Source organism: Myxine glutinosa, chromosome 1 (genome assembly GCF_964187855.1).
Source record: "Myxine glutinosa chromosome 1, kmMyxGlut1.1, whole genome shotgun sequence".
Classification (NCBI taxonomy): Eukaryota; Metazoa; Chordata; class Myxini; order Myxiniformes; family Myxinidae; genus Myxine; species Myxine glutinosa.
This window is the reverse complement of record NC_136261.1, coordinates 149,629,191-149,646,358: the sequence shown is the minus strand read 5'-3', so window position 1 is coordinate 149,646,358 and position 17,168 is coordinate 149,629,191. Positions and strand designations below refer to the sequence as shown.

Here is a 17,168-nt window from a genome sequence, read left to right as displayed (position 1 = left end):
TCACTGATCACAACCCCTTAACCTTCATTCAAAAAATGAAAAATAAAAACCAGAGGTTGATGAGATGGAGTTTGGCTTTGCAGGAGTTCAACTTGGAAATTGAGCATGTAAAGGGCAGGGACAATGTCATTGCCAATGCTTTATCCAGAGTGAACTAACTTTGGAAATTCCTGTAGGTGGTTTGGAAGTTTTGTTGCTTTATTTTGGGGAATATTAATTATTGTTGCTCACGTGAATTGATAATTTGGGTGTGAGTTTTACTTTTGTTTGTTAAAAGAGTTTTTGCCTGCAAAGAAAGTTTTCACTATGTTCAAACTTTCTTTCTTGAGGGGGGAAGTGTTACGGATTTGTCACTTCCGTTGTTGTGGTTTTCATCCACTGTAAACATTTTTGATTCCATGTGCTATTATTGTTGTCGTTTAAGGGAAATAGAGGTTACTATTTTCAAAAGGTAAAAAAGTTAATGTTTTAAATGAAACCGGAACCAGACGACGACGAAGAGGAAGAGGAGGAAGAGAAGGCGGAGCGAGTGAGTCGGACAAGAAGCCAAGCTGCTTCGAGGTCGAGCGAACGAGGGTCACGAGCGAACTTTGGGTTTCCCGGGAAAGGGATTCCTGCGACAGAGTTGTTATCGCTGTTACAGATCAACCTGCGTGTCGGGTTTTGCGGTTGATTCCGAGGAGAATCATCCTTATGCCGTTACGCCAGGAGAACGGGTCGTCGGCCATTTTGACTCGTGCGCTTTGCGCATCGCTCAAGGTTTTTCACTTCGCTTCAACCATTTTCACCACATTCAGACGTTAATCTGGTGTGCGTGTGTAACGTGGCTTTTGAGTGGGAAATCTGCGGTTTGCCGATTGAGAGCCGTCAAACGTCCATACCTGAAGGTGTGATTTCCCAGTCGCCTTGAGGGCACCTTTGCGCAACTTTGGCAGCGGGACTGTGACTGTCATCCGAATGGGATTCTGGTCTCGATTGGACATCGTTCTGACGATCACTGGAGTGGATCGACTTTGGCTTGAAGCCGGAAGCAACTTTGGCTGGAAGCCGGGAATAGAGACATTGGGAATGTTCTTCTTTTCCCTCACTTGGAGCACAGTGAGTTATATTGTACGAACCTGATGGTACCATCATAGGAAATATATATTGGTTGTTCAATTGATTACTATTGTTTTTGTGTTGTTATTCCTGTGTGACCTTAATACAATATTTGTTTGTTGGTAACAATTGGTGTGGTTTCACCATTGATCTTTGACACAGAATAACATATCTTTCTGCCGTGACTCCTCTCGGGGCTCGGAGGTGCACCGTGACCGGGGTTTGGGGAGGAGCACGTAACACTTGCCCCTCCCCTCCTAAACTCCCCCCTTGCCCCGACCCCTCCTAAACTCCCCCCTCACTCATCCCTTTCAAAACTCCCTCCCCTTCAAATCTTCTCCCCTGCCATCCCTCTCCAATTCTCCGCCCTCCCCCCTCCTCCTCAAAGCTGCCTCCTCCCACTTCATCTCACTTCTATCTCATACCTCCACCTCTCCCAACCTTCTACTTTCCTCTGCCCCCCTCCCCCTCAAACAACCCCTCACTGTGCCTCATCCTATCACCATCAAACCTTTTGTCCTCCTCATCCTTCCCTTTCTTGTAACTCTTCTGTAATCTCTGACACACTATCAACTGCTCTCCCTACCTCCCCCTCTCATCCTTCATCTGACCTATACCGTCTGACCTATACCCCTCCCCTCCCCTGTCCTGCACCCGATGCTCCCCCTCTCTCCTCATTAACGGTATGGACCTCAAACATCCGGGGCCTTCGCTCAAACCTGATTGATCTCTCCATTCAGGTTGCTTCTGACAATCCAGACTTGATCTGCTTAACCTAAACTTTCCTCCTTCAAGATGTCTCTGATTCCTTCATATCTCTTCCTGGTTACTCCCTCCTCTGGTATGATAGACCCGAGCCTCGTCCTGGTGGTGGGGTTGCTATCTTTATCAAAAACTCTCTTCCTCACTCTCCTTGCACTGCCCTCTCTGCACCCCACCCCCAGGAGTACCTCTGGCTACGGCTTCCTCTCCGCTCCCACCTTTTGTTCATATGTGTTCTGTACCGTCCTCCAAACAGTGATGACCCCATTTACATTTCGCTGTCTGACAACATGGACCAACTTCTGTCAACTCATTCCAACTCTCTCTTCCTCATATGTGGTGACTTCAACTGTCATCATGCCAGCTGGCTGGGTGTGGGTTCCTCTCTCACCAACCATGGCACCTCAGCAAAGGACTTCTGCGACTCATTGGGACTGACACAATCTGTCAATTTCCCGACCTGGATCTCAGTCAATGGAGTATCTTCTCTTCTAGACTTGGTTATGACAAACTTCCCTGCAAATGTCTGCTGCTCTTCTGCTGCAATCGGTTCTTCTGATCATGTGCTTGTTAAAGTGGACATCTCTCTGGGCATTCTCGGGGAGCCTCAGCGTCGACGAGTCTGGCATTTCACTCAGGCCGACTGGCACGGTCTGCAAGCAGCCATCAATCATCTGGATTGGTCTGCCACCTCTACTGCCTCTAACATGAATTCTTCCTGGGAATTCTTCCAAAGCAAACTGCTCTCTCTCATGCACAGATTTATCCCATCTCGTCTTCAATTGTCTTGCCCTTCCTCCCGTGCATGGTCTACTGAATCTTGTGGTGAGGCAGTTGCCCTGAAACAACTTGTCTTTGCATCTTGGAAGGCAAATCCAACGGAAGGCAATCTCAGTTCCTTCCACCAAGCTCGGAACAAGTGTGTGTCTACCCTCAGGAGTGCCAGGAAGCACTATCTCTCCACACTCAAGAATGAACTCTCAAACCTGTCTCCTTCCTCCAAATCCTGGTGGCATCTGGTCAAATCTGTTTCTGGTGTTTGTTCCCCCTCCATCCCCTCCCTTACCTCAAATGGCTACACAGTTGACACCGCACGTGACAAAGGCGAATGCCTCAACTCTGTGTTTGCCTCAAAATCGTGTCTCCCAAACCCATCTCTCTCTTTTCCAACCTTACCCAGTCGAACCCAACTGCTCCTGGATTCTGTGTCCTTCTCTCCTTACAAGGTGGAGAAGTTTTTGTCAAACCCCGACTCTGATTCTGCAAATGGACCAGACAGCATCAGCCCACGGGTCCTAAAATCCTGCTCTGCCGCTCTATCTCACCCTCTCTCTGTTCTTCTCACCCTCTCTTTTGCTCAAGGTCATCTGCCAGCATCTTGGAAATCAGCAAACATTACCGCTTTACACAAAAAGGTGCAAAAACAGATCCTTGCAACTGCAGACCAATCAGCCTGCTCCCAATTATCAGCAAAGTCATGGAATCCATCATTGCTTCAGATATCAAATCCTTCCTCTTCTCCAATGGCTTGATCTCCGGTCATCAATTTGGATTCAGACCAGGTCATTCTACTCTGGACATGTTGCTTCTGCTGTCTCAACAATGGATGGAGGTCCTCAATGCCAAACAGGAAATCAGAGCTGTCTCCCTTGACATATCACGTGCCTTCAATACGGTCTGGCACCCGGCTTTGCTCGCCAAACTCTCCTCCTATGGTATCCATGGAAATCTCCACGCATGCCTTGCAGACTTCCTCTCTGGTCATAGTCAACGTGTGGCCCTGAATGGATTTCTCTCATCTCTCCTTCCTGTTCTGGCTGGAGTTCCCCATGGTTGTGTTCTGGGCCCTATGCTTTTTCTGGTCTTCATGAATGATCTCTCCAACTCTCTGGAAAATCCTCTCTTTCTCTTTGCTGATGACTCCACTCTTTGCCGCTCCATTCCTCATCCCTCAGATCGGCAGTCTGCAGCCTCCTCACTCTCTGCAGACCTGGACAAAATCACAGACTAGTCAAACAAGTGGAACATGTCTTTCAATCCTGACAAATCTCGCACTCTTACTATGGCTCTCCGAAAAGACCGACTGGAAAACCCTCCCATCTACTTTCTCAACAATCCTCTCCAAGAAGTTCTGTCGCTCAAGCTTTTGGGTCTCACTATCTGCCATGATCTTTCTTGGGAAAACCACATTTCCAAGCTGGCCTCCAAAGCCAGTCGCCGACTGGGCATCCTCCGTCGTGCGAAGTCCTTCCTTGGCACACCTGAGCTCCTCACCACATACAAGGCTTTCATCCGCAGCTCAATGGAATACTGTTCTCCCCTCTGGGCTGGTGCTCCTGCCTCACATCTAGCTCGGCTTCACGCTGTTGAAACCAAAGCTTTCAGAATCATTGGAATCTCCTGCGATGAAGCTAACTCCGAGGGCCTTTCACTCACTCACCACAGGCAGGTTGGTGGTCTTTCTGTCTTCTACCAACTCCTCTCCGGCCTTGCTCCCCCAGCTCTCTGTGCTCTGTCCCCCAAATATTCCTTCAGGTCGCACAAGATCTGCCAGCAAGCCTCTTATGGTTAAAATGCCAAAATCTAGGCTCTCTGCTCACCTTCACTCTTTCATTCCCCATTTTCTCCCGCCTCTGGAACAAACTCCCCCACTCCCTTCAATCCCACTCCTCCCTCCTGCTCTTTAAAACAGCTGTTCACCACCATTTCACCATCACTACCCCATCCAAAACCCTGATCTTTTCTACCCCTGCTAATTCACCCCAGATCCAGTTTTTTGAAATTCCAACTTCTTTCCTGGAAGTCCTTGCAGTGTCCATATGGTTTATACCTCTCCTACCTCCCCCCAAGCCCTCTCCCTCCCACAGTTCTCTCGATGTCCTTGCTCTCAAATGTTGTGTTTGTGTCCTTCCTCCTCTCACCCCATCTTGTCTACCGCTCACCTTATTTTGTGTTTTATGTGTCGGTTTGACTTTTTGTGTGATTAATGTTAGCTCTTTCACGAGCCTCGATCTTATATACAAAAAAAACAAACAAACAAAAAAACCACCTTTTGATTTATAATTTATCCCCCTACAAATACAACCTAAAACCCTGTCTGCTTTACCTGTAGATGCCTGGCATTGTCCTGTCTGCTTACCTCCTGCCCCTCCCCCCATGTATTTTTTCACCCCCAGATCCTTATACTGTGTGACACACTCCAAGGTTGCCCCTTGCCCCTTTCATCTTGTAATCTCCATTTTCATTATTCTTACCCATCCCCAGCACCTTGCACTTGTTTAGGTTTACTACTTGCATCTGCCAGTCTTTTGTCCAATCTATGCAAGTGTCAATAATTTCCTGAATCTTGATCACCACTACCTTACCAATATCTACCTCACCTCCAAGCTTTGTGTCATCTGCAAATTTGGAAAGCCTACTCTTCACCCTACTATGCAAATCGTTTATGTAAATTGTGAATAACTAGGGCATTGCCCGTACGTGGGTGCCCGTTCCTTGCCAAAAAAAAAAAAAAACGCTACCCGTACGCTCTACCCCGCCCGTACGCCCGTAAACAAAAAAAACAACGCTCTTCGCTTCCGCCCTTCGCTCTGACTGAATTGGGAGAAATAATGCGCATAAGAAATCGAATTACGTACCGTAATGGCGGTCAGCTCGTAACGCGCTCAGCTCCGCTCGTCTCACATCGGCCATGCCTACGCAACAAAGCGTTCTGTGATTGGCTGCCGGAAGTGAAGTCGTCACTGTCCGGAAGTTCGCAAATCGCAGTTACGATGAATCGTTTTAATTTAATCGCAGTTTGAATTCGTTTTAAAACATAGTTTAACGGCAACATAGTTTTCCAACGTGAAATAAATGAATACGCTGTCAAATGTGCCGTCCGAGGCAGAGTCTGATCGCCACGTTCGGCACACGTGATAGCTCGCTGCTCTCTGATTGGTTGAAGCGTTTTTTGGACATAGCTCGGTAAGTACTTGTCCGATTAATTACAAACCTTGAAAAGGCACATCCTCGGGTCCCCAGCAATATACCTGGCAAGTTTAAAGTATATCGGACCCGTGGTTGTCGAGAAACAGCTGTCACAGACACACAGACACACAGACACACAGACACACAGACACACAGAGATTGCTGGAATTATAGATAGATGATGCTGGTCCTAGTACTGACCTCTGAGGTACCCCACTGCTGACATTCTCCCACTCACAGCCACTCTTTACTTCCCATCACTCATCCAGTTTCCAATCCAGTTAGCTACCTGACCAGCCACTCCATAAGCTCTCACCTTGGCTCACTACCTCCTGTGTGGTACCTTATCAAATGCCTTCTTAAAGTCTGGATGTACGTACAATGTCCACTGCCATTCCCTCACCCACCTTCGAATCAGAAACTGCTTCACAGAACCCAAATAAATTTGTTAAACAAGACCTGCCTTTGGTAAACCCTTGCTGGCTGCCTTTAATTAGTTTGTAATTATGTAAATGGCTCCTCATCTGGTCCTTAACTAAAGTCTCCAACACCTTCCCTACAACTTAAGTCAAACTAACAGGTCTGTAGTTCCCCAATTTTCTCTGGAACCTTTATTAACTCAACTGGACTACCGTCCAGTTGAGTTCATCACATACTGAACCCTCCAGCGTCCGTCGTCGTCGTCCGTTAACTTTTCGACGTTAACATTCCAGCGTCCACAAATATAAACCGATTCTGATCAAACTTGACATGCAGCATCCATACCCCATTACCCCAAGGACCAGGTTGGTATTACATTTCAGCCCGATCCATTGAAAAATGGCGGACTTAGGCGACCATTTTGTTTTTGGTCAGGAAAACGACATTAACACTCTAGCGTCCACAAATATTAACAGATTTTGATCAAACTTAGAATGTTTAACCCTTACCACACAAGGTAGGTTGCTATTGCATTCCAACCCGATCCGTCACAAAATGGCCGCCATAGGCCGCCATATTGTTTTCAGCTCCGAAACGACGTTAAGACTTTAACGTCCACAAATATTTATGGATTTTGATCAAACTTGGTGTGTGTGAGTTCAGTTGAGTTCTGCTTCCCTGGAAGCTCTAGTTAAATAACAGTATTACATTTGCTCCTCTCCAATGCCCTGGTACCCATCCTGACCCAATGAGCTGTTAAAGATATCCTTTAACATCATGCTTATCCCCTCTGGCACCTCCCTCAATACCCTTGGGTACATATTATCTGGTTCCGGACCTTTATCTTCTCTTAGCTTTCCTAGCTACTTCTTTACTTCCATTTCTATCTGGATCTTCTCTAAAAAGCCCTTCAGCATCTCCTTGATAGATACACACAGCTATTGGTTAATTTCCTGATTGGTCTTGTGTAAATGGAGAAGTAGAATAACTGTTTAACTAGCAAGGGACTCGGTAGAGTGCATACTTCCAGCAGGTTGAACAATTTACGTTGTGTCGTCCACGGATAGGCCAGATTTGCATCTGCACCTGAAACCATAATCTATTCGGCTTGTTCTTGTCACATAGCCAACTCTTCCATCAAGTTTGGTCCGAATCTATCGACAATGTTTTTAAATATCATGCCGTATATCGTTTTTGGTGCCATCTCTCAATGGTGAATAATCGCTTTTAAAATTTCAAATATCCGGATCCGAATCGTCACCAAATTCTAATCAATTTGTCCTTGTCACACACCCAACCTATCCAACGAATTTAGTCTGAATCCCTCCATAACCTTTTGAGATGTCCTGCTCACAGACAAACCGGGGTGAAAACATAACCTCCATCCAACTTCGGTGGCGCAGGTAATAATCCTGTCATCTCACATTAAATCATTAACCAATCTCCCTGTGCTATTTCTCGATGGGCCCAAACTTGTTTAAACCTGTTCTTTACCCCTTGTGTATTTAAATAATCATGTGTTGGTGCATTTAAAATATTATTGACCATATCGTTCTCATATTCTCTTTTGGCTTGGTTAGTTATTTTCTTAACTAGCCTATCTTTACATCTATACTTTCATGAGTCTGACTCCAACCCTGTTATTTTGTCCCTAATAAATGCCCTCTACCTATCCTTACCACCCTGGTCTCTTTCTGTCTCTGACTTTATACCTTATTATAATCCTCCACATTCGCTCCTGGAAGGATTCCTATTTCTCTGATGCTGATTGATCTCTTGTTCGCTTCTCCCAATTTACATCACGCAAGTCTCTCCTCGTACCCTCAAAGTTTGCCTTCCTCAAATCTAATGGCCTTATTCCACTATCCCAAACTTCAGCTCTTAACAGAATCCATGCACACACTATGTTATGGTCATTTGTCCCGAAATGCACTCCTACCTCCTCCACCTCCTCCACTATATTGGGATTATTACTTGAAAGGAGGTCAAACACTGCACTCCCTACACATCCATGTGTGTAAACCAAAATATCAGCTTTGTGCTGGTATTTCGCTTTCCACGCACTCGTGATGTTTAAAGTGACTGTACATTCTGTTGTGCTTGTTTTTCTTAAGGAAAACAAAAAAGATTTTAAAATACCAGAAATGCTTCTTGGATATTTAATACGGGTGCCTTTTATACCAAATTAAAATGATTACCTTTTAATGTTTGAATTCCCTCTATTTTTCGGTAACTTTGTCTTCCAAAAAAAAAGGTTTGTTATCTGGTTCCTGTTGCAGGAGAGCTCACACTGTTACTGTGCTCTTCATCCTCATCTGCACACTTGTCTACGTCACTCTCATTGAGGAAACCCCTCAAGACACAACTTACAACATTAAGCGGTGAGTCTGTGAATATTGTGATGAAACGGTGATTTACATGTCGACGGTTGGTCAGAATGATATAGTGTATTGCTTGTGTCGTGATGATTTTCAGGATGTAAATATTACATTATTGGGTCGCCAAGAATACGTTTTTGATGGTCAGCAGGTGATCTTGAGCAAGATACTTGTAAAACGTATCTCGGTAATATACAGATGATCCTTAAAAGATATACAAGTGGTTTGCTAAACTTATATGGTACTTAGAAAATATAACTGGCTACTTTTGAAGTTGTTCTTGCACCTTCTACCCTCTCTTGGTTCTGTCCTTCCCACGTTTCTACAGGGCATACGTGGTCTGCCAGTAACCCTCTTCTTGTTAAACTCCCTCATTGCAAGCTCACCCCTCACCTCCACTCATTTGTTCCTCTTTTCTCTCACCTGTGGAACTGACTTCCCCAGTCTTTACAGACCCATTCTTGCCTCCATGGCTTCATGACAGCAGCTCATCCCCATCCAAACTCTTGACCTTTTCTACCTCAAATGACCCCATTCCCAAGCATTCTTTTTTTTTCCAGGTTATTGTAATTTTCCTCCTCTCCCTCACCTTTTTTCCTTTGTTAGTTGTCGGTTTGTTTGTTCTTTTCTGTTTCATCCACACTTTCCCATTCCACCTCTTGCTGTGTTTCATTCACAGCTTATGTGCAGCTTTTTCACCCCCATGAGTTCTTCTCCCCCTCCACTTGATGTCTCATTTACTCTCATTTATACTCTGATGTTGGTGTTTCCTCCTTTCCATTGTGGTCCCTTCCATTCTGATCTCGCTCTTCCACGAGGCTCGTGTGTGTGTGTGTGTATGTGTGTGTGTGTGTGTGTGTGTGTGTGTGTGTGTGTGTGTGTGTGTGTGTGTGTGTGTGTGTGTGTGTGTGTGTGTGTGTGTGTGTGTGTGTGTGTGTGTGTGTGTGTGTGTGTGTGTGTGTGTGTGTGTGTGTGTGTGTGTCTCGTCTTTTTTTAATCATCCTCCCAGAACTCGAAGTATCGACCCCCGCTTCCGTGAAGTTTTGCTGTTCTCAGAGTTTTGTTCCAAGGGCTTTTTCAGGATCATCACTGAGCCCCATACAGCCTCCAGCTGTGGTTTGTTTGTGGTTATGTTGTTCCCAGAGATGTTTTTTTTAAATCTCTTTAATTTATCATTCCCGTTGCTCCAATCATCACTGCTACAATTTCGGCATTCTTCAACTTCCAGGATCTTTTCATTTCATTCTTGAGGTCCTGGTATTTGGTCATTTTCTTGATTTCTGCATTATTTAGGCCAAAATCGCTGGGTACTGATATCTCAATCACCAATGCTGTCTTTTCCTTTTTGTTCCTGAGTACAATGTCCGGTCGCAATGCTTTGCTTTCTATGTTCACACTGGATGGGATCATTGTGTTTATGTGTGTTTATACATCATATTTATTATGTACAGCCTGGTGTTGGCTTAGCAGTTAGGGTGCCGGCTTGGGATCCTAGGATCCTGGGTTCGAATCCCGGTCGATCGCTGAATTAACGCCAGGGTGGTTGATTCAGCCTGTCATCCTTCCGAGGTCGGCAAATTGAGTACCAGCTTGCTGGGATGAATGATCACAGTGTGTACCCCGATTTAGAATAGGTACACCGTATCCCTGCGCATCATAAGAGGCGACTAAGGGTTGGCGTCAGGAAGGGCATCCAGCCATAAAAACATTGCCTCAAACAGGGAACCATGATTGTCATGGGGCCCGCAAGGCTAACCCCCGCTCTAGTGGGGAAAATGGCCTTAAAACGATCATTCATTCATTCATTCATACATAATATTTATACATTTCTCAAGTTGACTCCCTCTCCCCTACTTATTTATCTCCTTTTCACCCATTTACCCTTTTATCATCAAGCACTGGTAACCTTTTAAAAAGAAAAGCTCTCGTATATCGGTCAGTCACTGGAAGAACACATCTTTCCTGTCAGTTTATTAGTTGGGTCAGAGGGCTGAGAGAGAGCACAAGGTTTTTTTGTTTTTTTGTATGATTGGTTTAAATGCTTTTTCAATGCAAGAGTAGAGCGAGCTCGTCACCTACATACATTCGTGACCAAAAATATTGGCACCCTTGCCCTTGTTTCAAATAATGCATCATTTCTTCCAGAAATGATGATCATTCATTCATTCATTCATACATAATATTTATACATTTCTCAAGTTGACTCCCTCTCCCCTACAGCATCAGGGGTCGGTACTAAGTCCACTACTATTTGTAGCTGTGATGGAGGTGCTGGCTCAGAACGTAAAGGAGGGTTTACCGTGGGAGTTGTTGTATGCAGATGATCTGGTGTTGATTGTGGAAAGTATGGATGGACTGAAGGAAAAGATGAACAAGTGGAAGGAATGTATGGAGACAAAAGGTCTGAAGGTGAATATCGGAAAGACGAAGGTGATGGCAAGTGGTAAAGCATGTGGTGAGGTGGAAAGAACTGGGAAGTGGCCGTGTGCTGTGTGCAGGAAGGGTGTCGGAGTGAACTCCATTCAATGTACAATGTGCGCTGAGTGGGTTCATCAAAAATGTAGTGGTCTGAGAGGGTCATTTACCAGTGTGGCAGCTACATTCAAATGTAAGGTGTGCACAGAGGGAGCTGCAGATGGAGGAAATGTTGAGTTGGATCTTGGAGACGGCGTGAAGCTGGAAGGTGTGAAAACATTTTGCTACCTCGGAGATATGCTGAATGGAGAAGGTGGATCAGACTCGGCAACGGTTGCTCGAGTGAGATGTGCATGGAAGAAGTTTCGGGAACTGAGTGGCGTGCTGATGAGGGAGCGTGCATGCATATGCTGCATGTGTGAGAAGTGTTATGATTTATGGGAGCGAGACATGGGTAATGAACGTAGAGCAGCAACGAAGGCTGGAAATGGTGGAAATGCGAATGGTTCGATGGATGTGCGGAGTATCGTTGAGAGAGAGAGGAAGACAAATGATGAATTGCGAAAGATGATGGGAATATTGCCTGTGATTGATGCTGTGAAGAGGAACAGGTTGAGATGGTTTGGTCATGTGTTGAGGAAGGATGAAAGTGACTGGTTGAGAAGAGTGATGGAAGTTAATATAGAAGGAAGTAGAGGACGGGGAAGACCGAGAAAGACTTGGCTAAAGATGGTGGAAGAAGAAATGCGGGCAAGGGGGTTACAGAAAATAGGGCAAAATGGAGAAGATTGTCATGGGGACCGCAAGGCTAACCCCCGCTCTAGCAGGGAAAATGGCCTTAAAATGCATGTTGTTGTTGTTGTTGTTGTTCTTCTTCTTCCAGAAAATTGTTGTAATTAAAAAAAAAATTTTGGTATCCACATATGTATTTCTTTGGTTTGCAGTGGAACAAAACAAAAAAGTTGAAAAAATTGGCCCGGAAAAATAAATAAATAAATAAATAAATAAATAAAATGGCCCGGACAATATTACTGGCACCTTTTTGAAGTTGTTAGAAATAATTAGATTTCAAGCAGGTGATTCTCTTTTACTTTGGATTGAACTCACCTGTGTTGAGTTACAGGTGCCTGCAAAATAAAAATCACTCATTTGACCAGTTTGATTCGAGAAAAGGAGACATTCTGGCATTCTCCAATGAGCATGGAGAAAATAAATTAAACCAGAGAATTGTCTGAGGAGTTCAGCCACAAGATTGTAGTCAATCATGGACAATCTCAAGGCTACAAGTCCATCTCCAGAGACCTTGATGTTCCTTTGTCCACCATACGCAATGTTATCAGGAAGTTTAAGGCCCATGGCACTGTAGCCAACCTCCCTGGACGTGGCCGCAACAGAAAACTTGATCGAAGATTGCAGCGAAGGATTGTTCGAATGGTGGAGAAAGCACCCTGATCAACTGCCAAACAGATTCAAGCTAACCTTCAGACACAAGGTACGACAGTTTCATCTCGCACCATCCGTCGCCAACTCGATGAAAGCGGGGTTCTATGGTTGGAACACATGAGGACCCCACTGCTGAGAGAGTGACGTAAGAAAGCCCGACTGGAGTGTGCCAAAACACACCTGAACAAGCCAAAATCCTTCTGGGAGAATGTCCTGTGGACAGATGAGACCAAATTAGGGCTTTTTGGTAAAGCACATCATCTCTATGTTTACAGAAAACAAAATGAAGCCTTTAAAGAAAAGAATACCTTCCCTACAGTCAAACATGGAGGAGGTTCAGTGATGTTTTAGGGTTGCTGTGCTGCCTCTGGCACTGGGTGCCTTGAATGCGTGCATTGCATCATGGAATCGGGAGATTACCAAGGCATTTTGAAGCACGATGTTCAACCCAGTGTCAGAAAGCTGGTTCTCTGCCAAAGGTTATGGGTCTTGTAGCAGGACAATAACCCCAAACACACTTCAAAAAGCACGCAGGGATGGTTCAAGACAAAACGCTGGACTGTTCTGAAGTGGCCAGCAATGAGTCCAGATGTAAATCCCATTGAACACTTGTGGGGAGATCTGAAAACAGTAGTTGGGAGAAGGCACCCTTCAAATCTGGGAGAACTGGAGCAGTTTGCACAAGAAGAGTGGGGTAAACTGCCAGTAGAAAGGTGTGGGAAGCTCATTCATGGCTATAGGAAGTGCTTGACTGCAATTATTTTGTCCAAAGGCTGAGCTACCAAATATTAAGTCGAGGGTGTCAATAATTTTGTCAATGCCATTTATTTTTATTTTCTGATTTAAAAGGATATATTAAGTTCTGAATCAAAAACAAAGGTTCTGTAATATTAACAGTGAAATAAAGAATTGTGGAGACCAAATACTTTTGTCAATTTGTACTTATTTTCGAGAAAATTGTGAGTTATTTGAAAAAAGTGCAAGAATGCCAATATTTTTGGCCACGACTGTAATAATGAAAAACATAATGCTTCCTCTTTCTTCCACCACCGATTCTTAACATTCAAGTAGCAAGATTGTGTCATTGCAAGTTGATGTTAGAATGTTAGCTGACCTAGCCAGTCCAAATGATTAGATCTGATCTGTTGCGAAAATGTTAAAGAATCTGAGATTGGAATCACCATGTGTCCACCACTACATGTTAATGTTGAAAGGATCTGCCAATAAAGCTTCAGCAAAGTTGCCATCCCGATTGTCAATGATTGATGGAAAGAATGCGGAGTGCATTGTCTTTCTTGTTGATTCATTCTCATGCTGTCGTGTCCCTGTTTGATTATAATAGTCGGCACAAGTTAAACCAATTTATTTCTTCTTTTTGTTTTTTGTGGAAATAGCATATTAACTGGCACAGAATGTCTGTTCACCGAGTTTTTAAGATCCACTTTCCAAAATTGGCACCACTGCATTGTGTACCTGTCCAATAAGAGAAGGCTCTGTGCTCTGTCGCACATTAATTTCGTTGTATTCAATTCCCGCTGGTTAATTGTTTTAATTTTACTTAATAAAGTTATTCACTGGGGTCACATTCCTTCATATTGTTGCGGTTTTGAGAACCCACACATATAACATCATTAAAGGTTCAAGGTTGCACCCCATAGATAGGCCACATGCAACATGTAGGGCACCATAGGACGTCAGTTATTTCATAGTATGTGTTTAGATAAGGCCATTCCCAATAGTTGCATCTGCGTTGCGTAAAACAAATAAGAGTAGGCCGTTTCGTCCATTTTGCAGCCTCCCTCCAAGCGATGCCATTAAGCGCTCTCCAGTCTATGCCCCATCGGCCCTCCCAATTTGTTATGCTCCTTGGCCAGCAGCCTTCGCTGCCCTTGGGCTTCCGCTCGAACCAGCTCAAAAGCCACGAGGTGAGGCCCGAAAAGGGGGCGGAGCGCGAGGATGGAGGTGCGGCCACGTCAACCAGCCATCAAGGCGGAGCCGGTAAGCCAACACCAGCCAACCCGGGCGGAGGTGAGATCGCCTGACAGGGCGTGGTTGTGGCTTCGAGAGCGTTCGCTGGCTTATGTTATAAAAGCGCGCACGCAAAGCCCTTAAGAGGACTCGAGAGTATATGCGCTTTACCAAGAGAAGGACTGTGCAGAGAGGACTGCCTGAGCTCGCTCGCATTAAAGAGGACTCGAGAGTATATGCGCTTTACCAAGAGAAGGACTGTGCAGAGAGGACTGCCTGGGTGAGCTTGCATTAAAGAGGACGTGTTGGAAGGTTGGCTTATTGAGGACTTAGGAGAAGGACTTGCTGGGGAAAGGTTGACATTCATAAAGGACTCGTTGGAGAGCGCGCTAAAGAACTCGCGTTATGAGCTTTGATTGAGGCGGCTGCTTTGGGAGGACGTGTGCGAAAAGCGCTACGTATAACCACCAGTATACCAACCTTTCCCCGTCACGATAATTGTCCGCTACGCGCTTACGCTATGTGGAGAGCTGTCTGCCGTCCACCTTCATCGCCTGGTACGGGTCGAGGACCGGAGCCTGAACGCCATCGCCGGACCTTCCACCCTACCATCTGCATCCCCGCGTGAGTCTGAAGTCTGAGACCGAATCTGAGAGCGATCGGGCCTGAGTCCAAGGGAATAAGTTAAGACTGTGGTTAAGACTGCCCTGTGTACTTTTCCTTCCTCTTTCGTTCTTGTACATTCTTTCGTTTCCTCTTCTTATTAATTGTACAAATTGTGAATAAATCACCTTGTTCTTTCTGGTTTCTTCTTAATCCGATTGTCCTAGTCTTTTCTCCATTGGGTAAACGTGGCACGATTAGGAACCACTATAATCGGGTTAGTCCTTGTTAACAGCTTGGATCGCGGATCGCTATCTGCTCAGCGTTTCCACCTGATATCCGTGATTCGGGCGGGAGATATTTCTTTGCTTCACGGTCGGTGGTAGTACTTAGGTAATAGGACTAAATTCGACCAACAACCCTATTTACCACCGACCGGAAGGAACGTTATAACTTCCAGGATCGCGTCGGCCAGATGAAGGACAAGGGGATTAACCCCCTCTTGATAAGGGGAGAGCCGACGTCGGAGATCCGCAACAATATTTTCTTCACTCAATATAATTGTTGGAACTGTAGAAAAAGTTAAGTTTAATGCTTTGGCAATGTGGAGAAGGAGGAAAGACAGCCTTACTGAAAGCTGAGTAAAGGATATACACTTGGTTATAAGAATCGCTAATGTGTTAAACTTTGTCAGATTTCACTCCATATTTCGAGACTTATTTAGTGAACAGGATCAGATCCTCAAATTTGAATCCTGATTTTGATTATATGCTTTAATTATTTTCTATTAGAGTAGATAGTGTTTCCAAAGCAAGGCACATTTGCATCGGCAGAAACAAAATGGTGGCTTAAAAAGCCAGCGATGTGACAGTGGGCTGACCAAGATGGCGCACCACCATTTTGTTAAGGCTTTTTGGGGGGGGGGGAGGGGGTGAGGGGGGGTTTGGTTATGAGCACCCCGTTAATCATCTTCAAAAAGGGTGTTTTAACAAACCCAGTTTTCATTCATGCAATCCCTTGGAGGTAAAGAAGTTTGCATGCAAAGTTTGAGGCTGTTAAGTTTCATGGTTTTGGTGTTATGGAGGAGGCGCACACACACACACACACACACACACACACACACACACACACACACACACACACACACACACACACACACACACACACACACACACACACACACACACTGGCGTAGTGATGGGGGGTCTGAAGGGGCGACCGCATCAGGCACGCAGTAGATTGGGCGCCAAATGACACCCTCAAAAAAACGTTTTAATGCTCAATTTGTTTGTATTGTATATACATTATATTACAACGAACTCATGAGATCACGAAAAGCAACTTCAGAACCACGTTTTACAGTTCAAACTCCGTGCTACATGTCAATGTGTCATGTCGATGTTTACAAACTCCTTTCCATCCGAATTGACTTTTTTCCTAATTACTATTTCTATCACCTCACACAGATGTCCGTGCAGTTGGCACCCTTTAGCCTTTACCCAATTCAAAGTTAGGGTTGTACCATTACAAAAATTGGGGGTGTTGTGGATTTCTTTGTACAAAAGGAGGATGTGAATGCATAAATAGGGTAAATTATTGACTATGGTAATCCGATAATGGTTCGAATCCTGTAAAGGCCTGAGTAACATAATGTAAGACGCGAATAGGGCAATGGTTTAAATCCAGTAATGGACTGAATCGTTGAATCGTTCGAATGCAGTAATGGTTTGAATCCGGTAAAATAAAATCGAATCTGGTAAATGTTTGAATCGGTTAATGGTTCGAATCCGGTAAACGTTTGAATCGGTTAATGGTTCGAATCCAGGTAAAAACTTTTGAATCGGTTAATGTTGTAAATATTATTTAAATATGTTTAAACTTTCCCCTGCAGTGTTTTATTCCGTGGTTTATTGTCCCCCGTCGCACCGCAGAGCGAAAGGGGGACTCTGGTTTTTCCCCTCGGTGCATGCGTGCGGACGTGCGTGCGTACGTAAGCGAAGGACTGAATTCTAATTTGGTGTGTGGGTGCAACTAGGCAGAAGGAAGAACGCTATTGAAAATTGGGTCGCCACGTCAAACGCCAAGATGGCCACCACCATATATATGTCTGAA

General features: G+C 44.8%; 1 protein-coding gene across 2 annotated transcripts in view; it reads left to right on the top strand.

Annotated features, from left to right (window-relative positions):
- The window catches only part of PTDSS2 (phosphatidylserine synthase 2), a 160,163-nt gene that overhangs the window by 38,128 nt on the left and 104,867 nt on the right, over nt 1–17,168 (top strand). The window contains exon 2 of one of the 2 annotated variants that reach the window (XM_068119443.2): nt 8,529–8,630. In XM_068119443.2, coding sequence (XP_067975544.1) covers nt 8,529–8,630 — 102 coding nt within the window. Of the gene's footprint in view, nt 1–8,503; nt 8,631–17,168 lie in introns of both variants that reach the window. The other variant, XM_068119451.2, reaches the window with a different exon arrangement.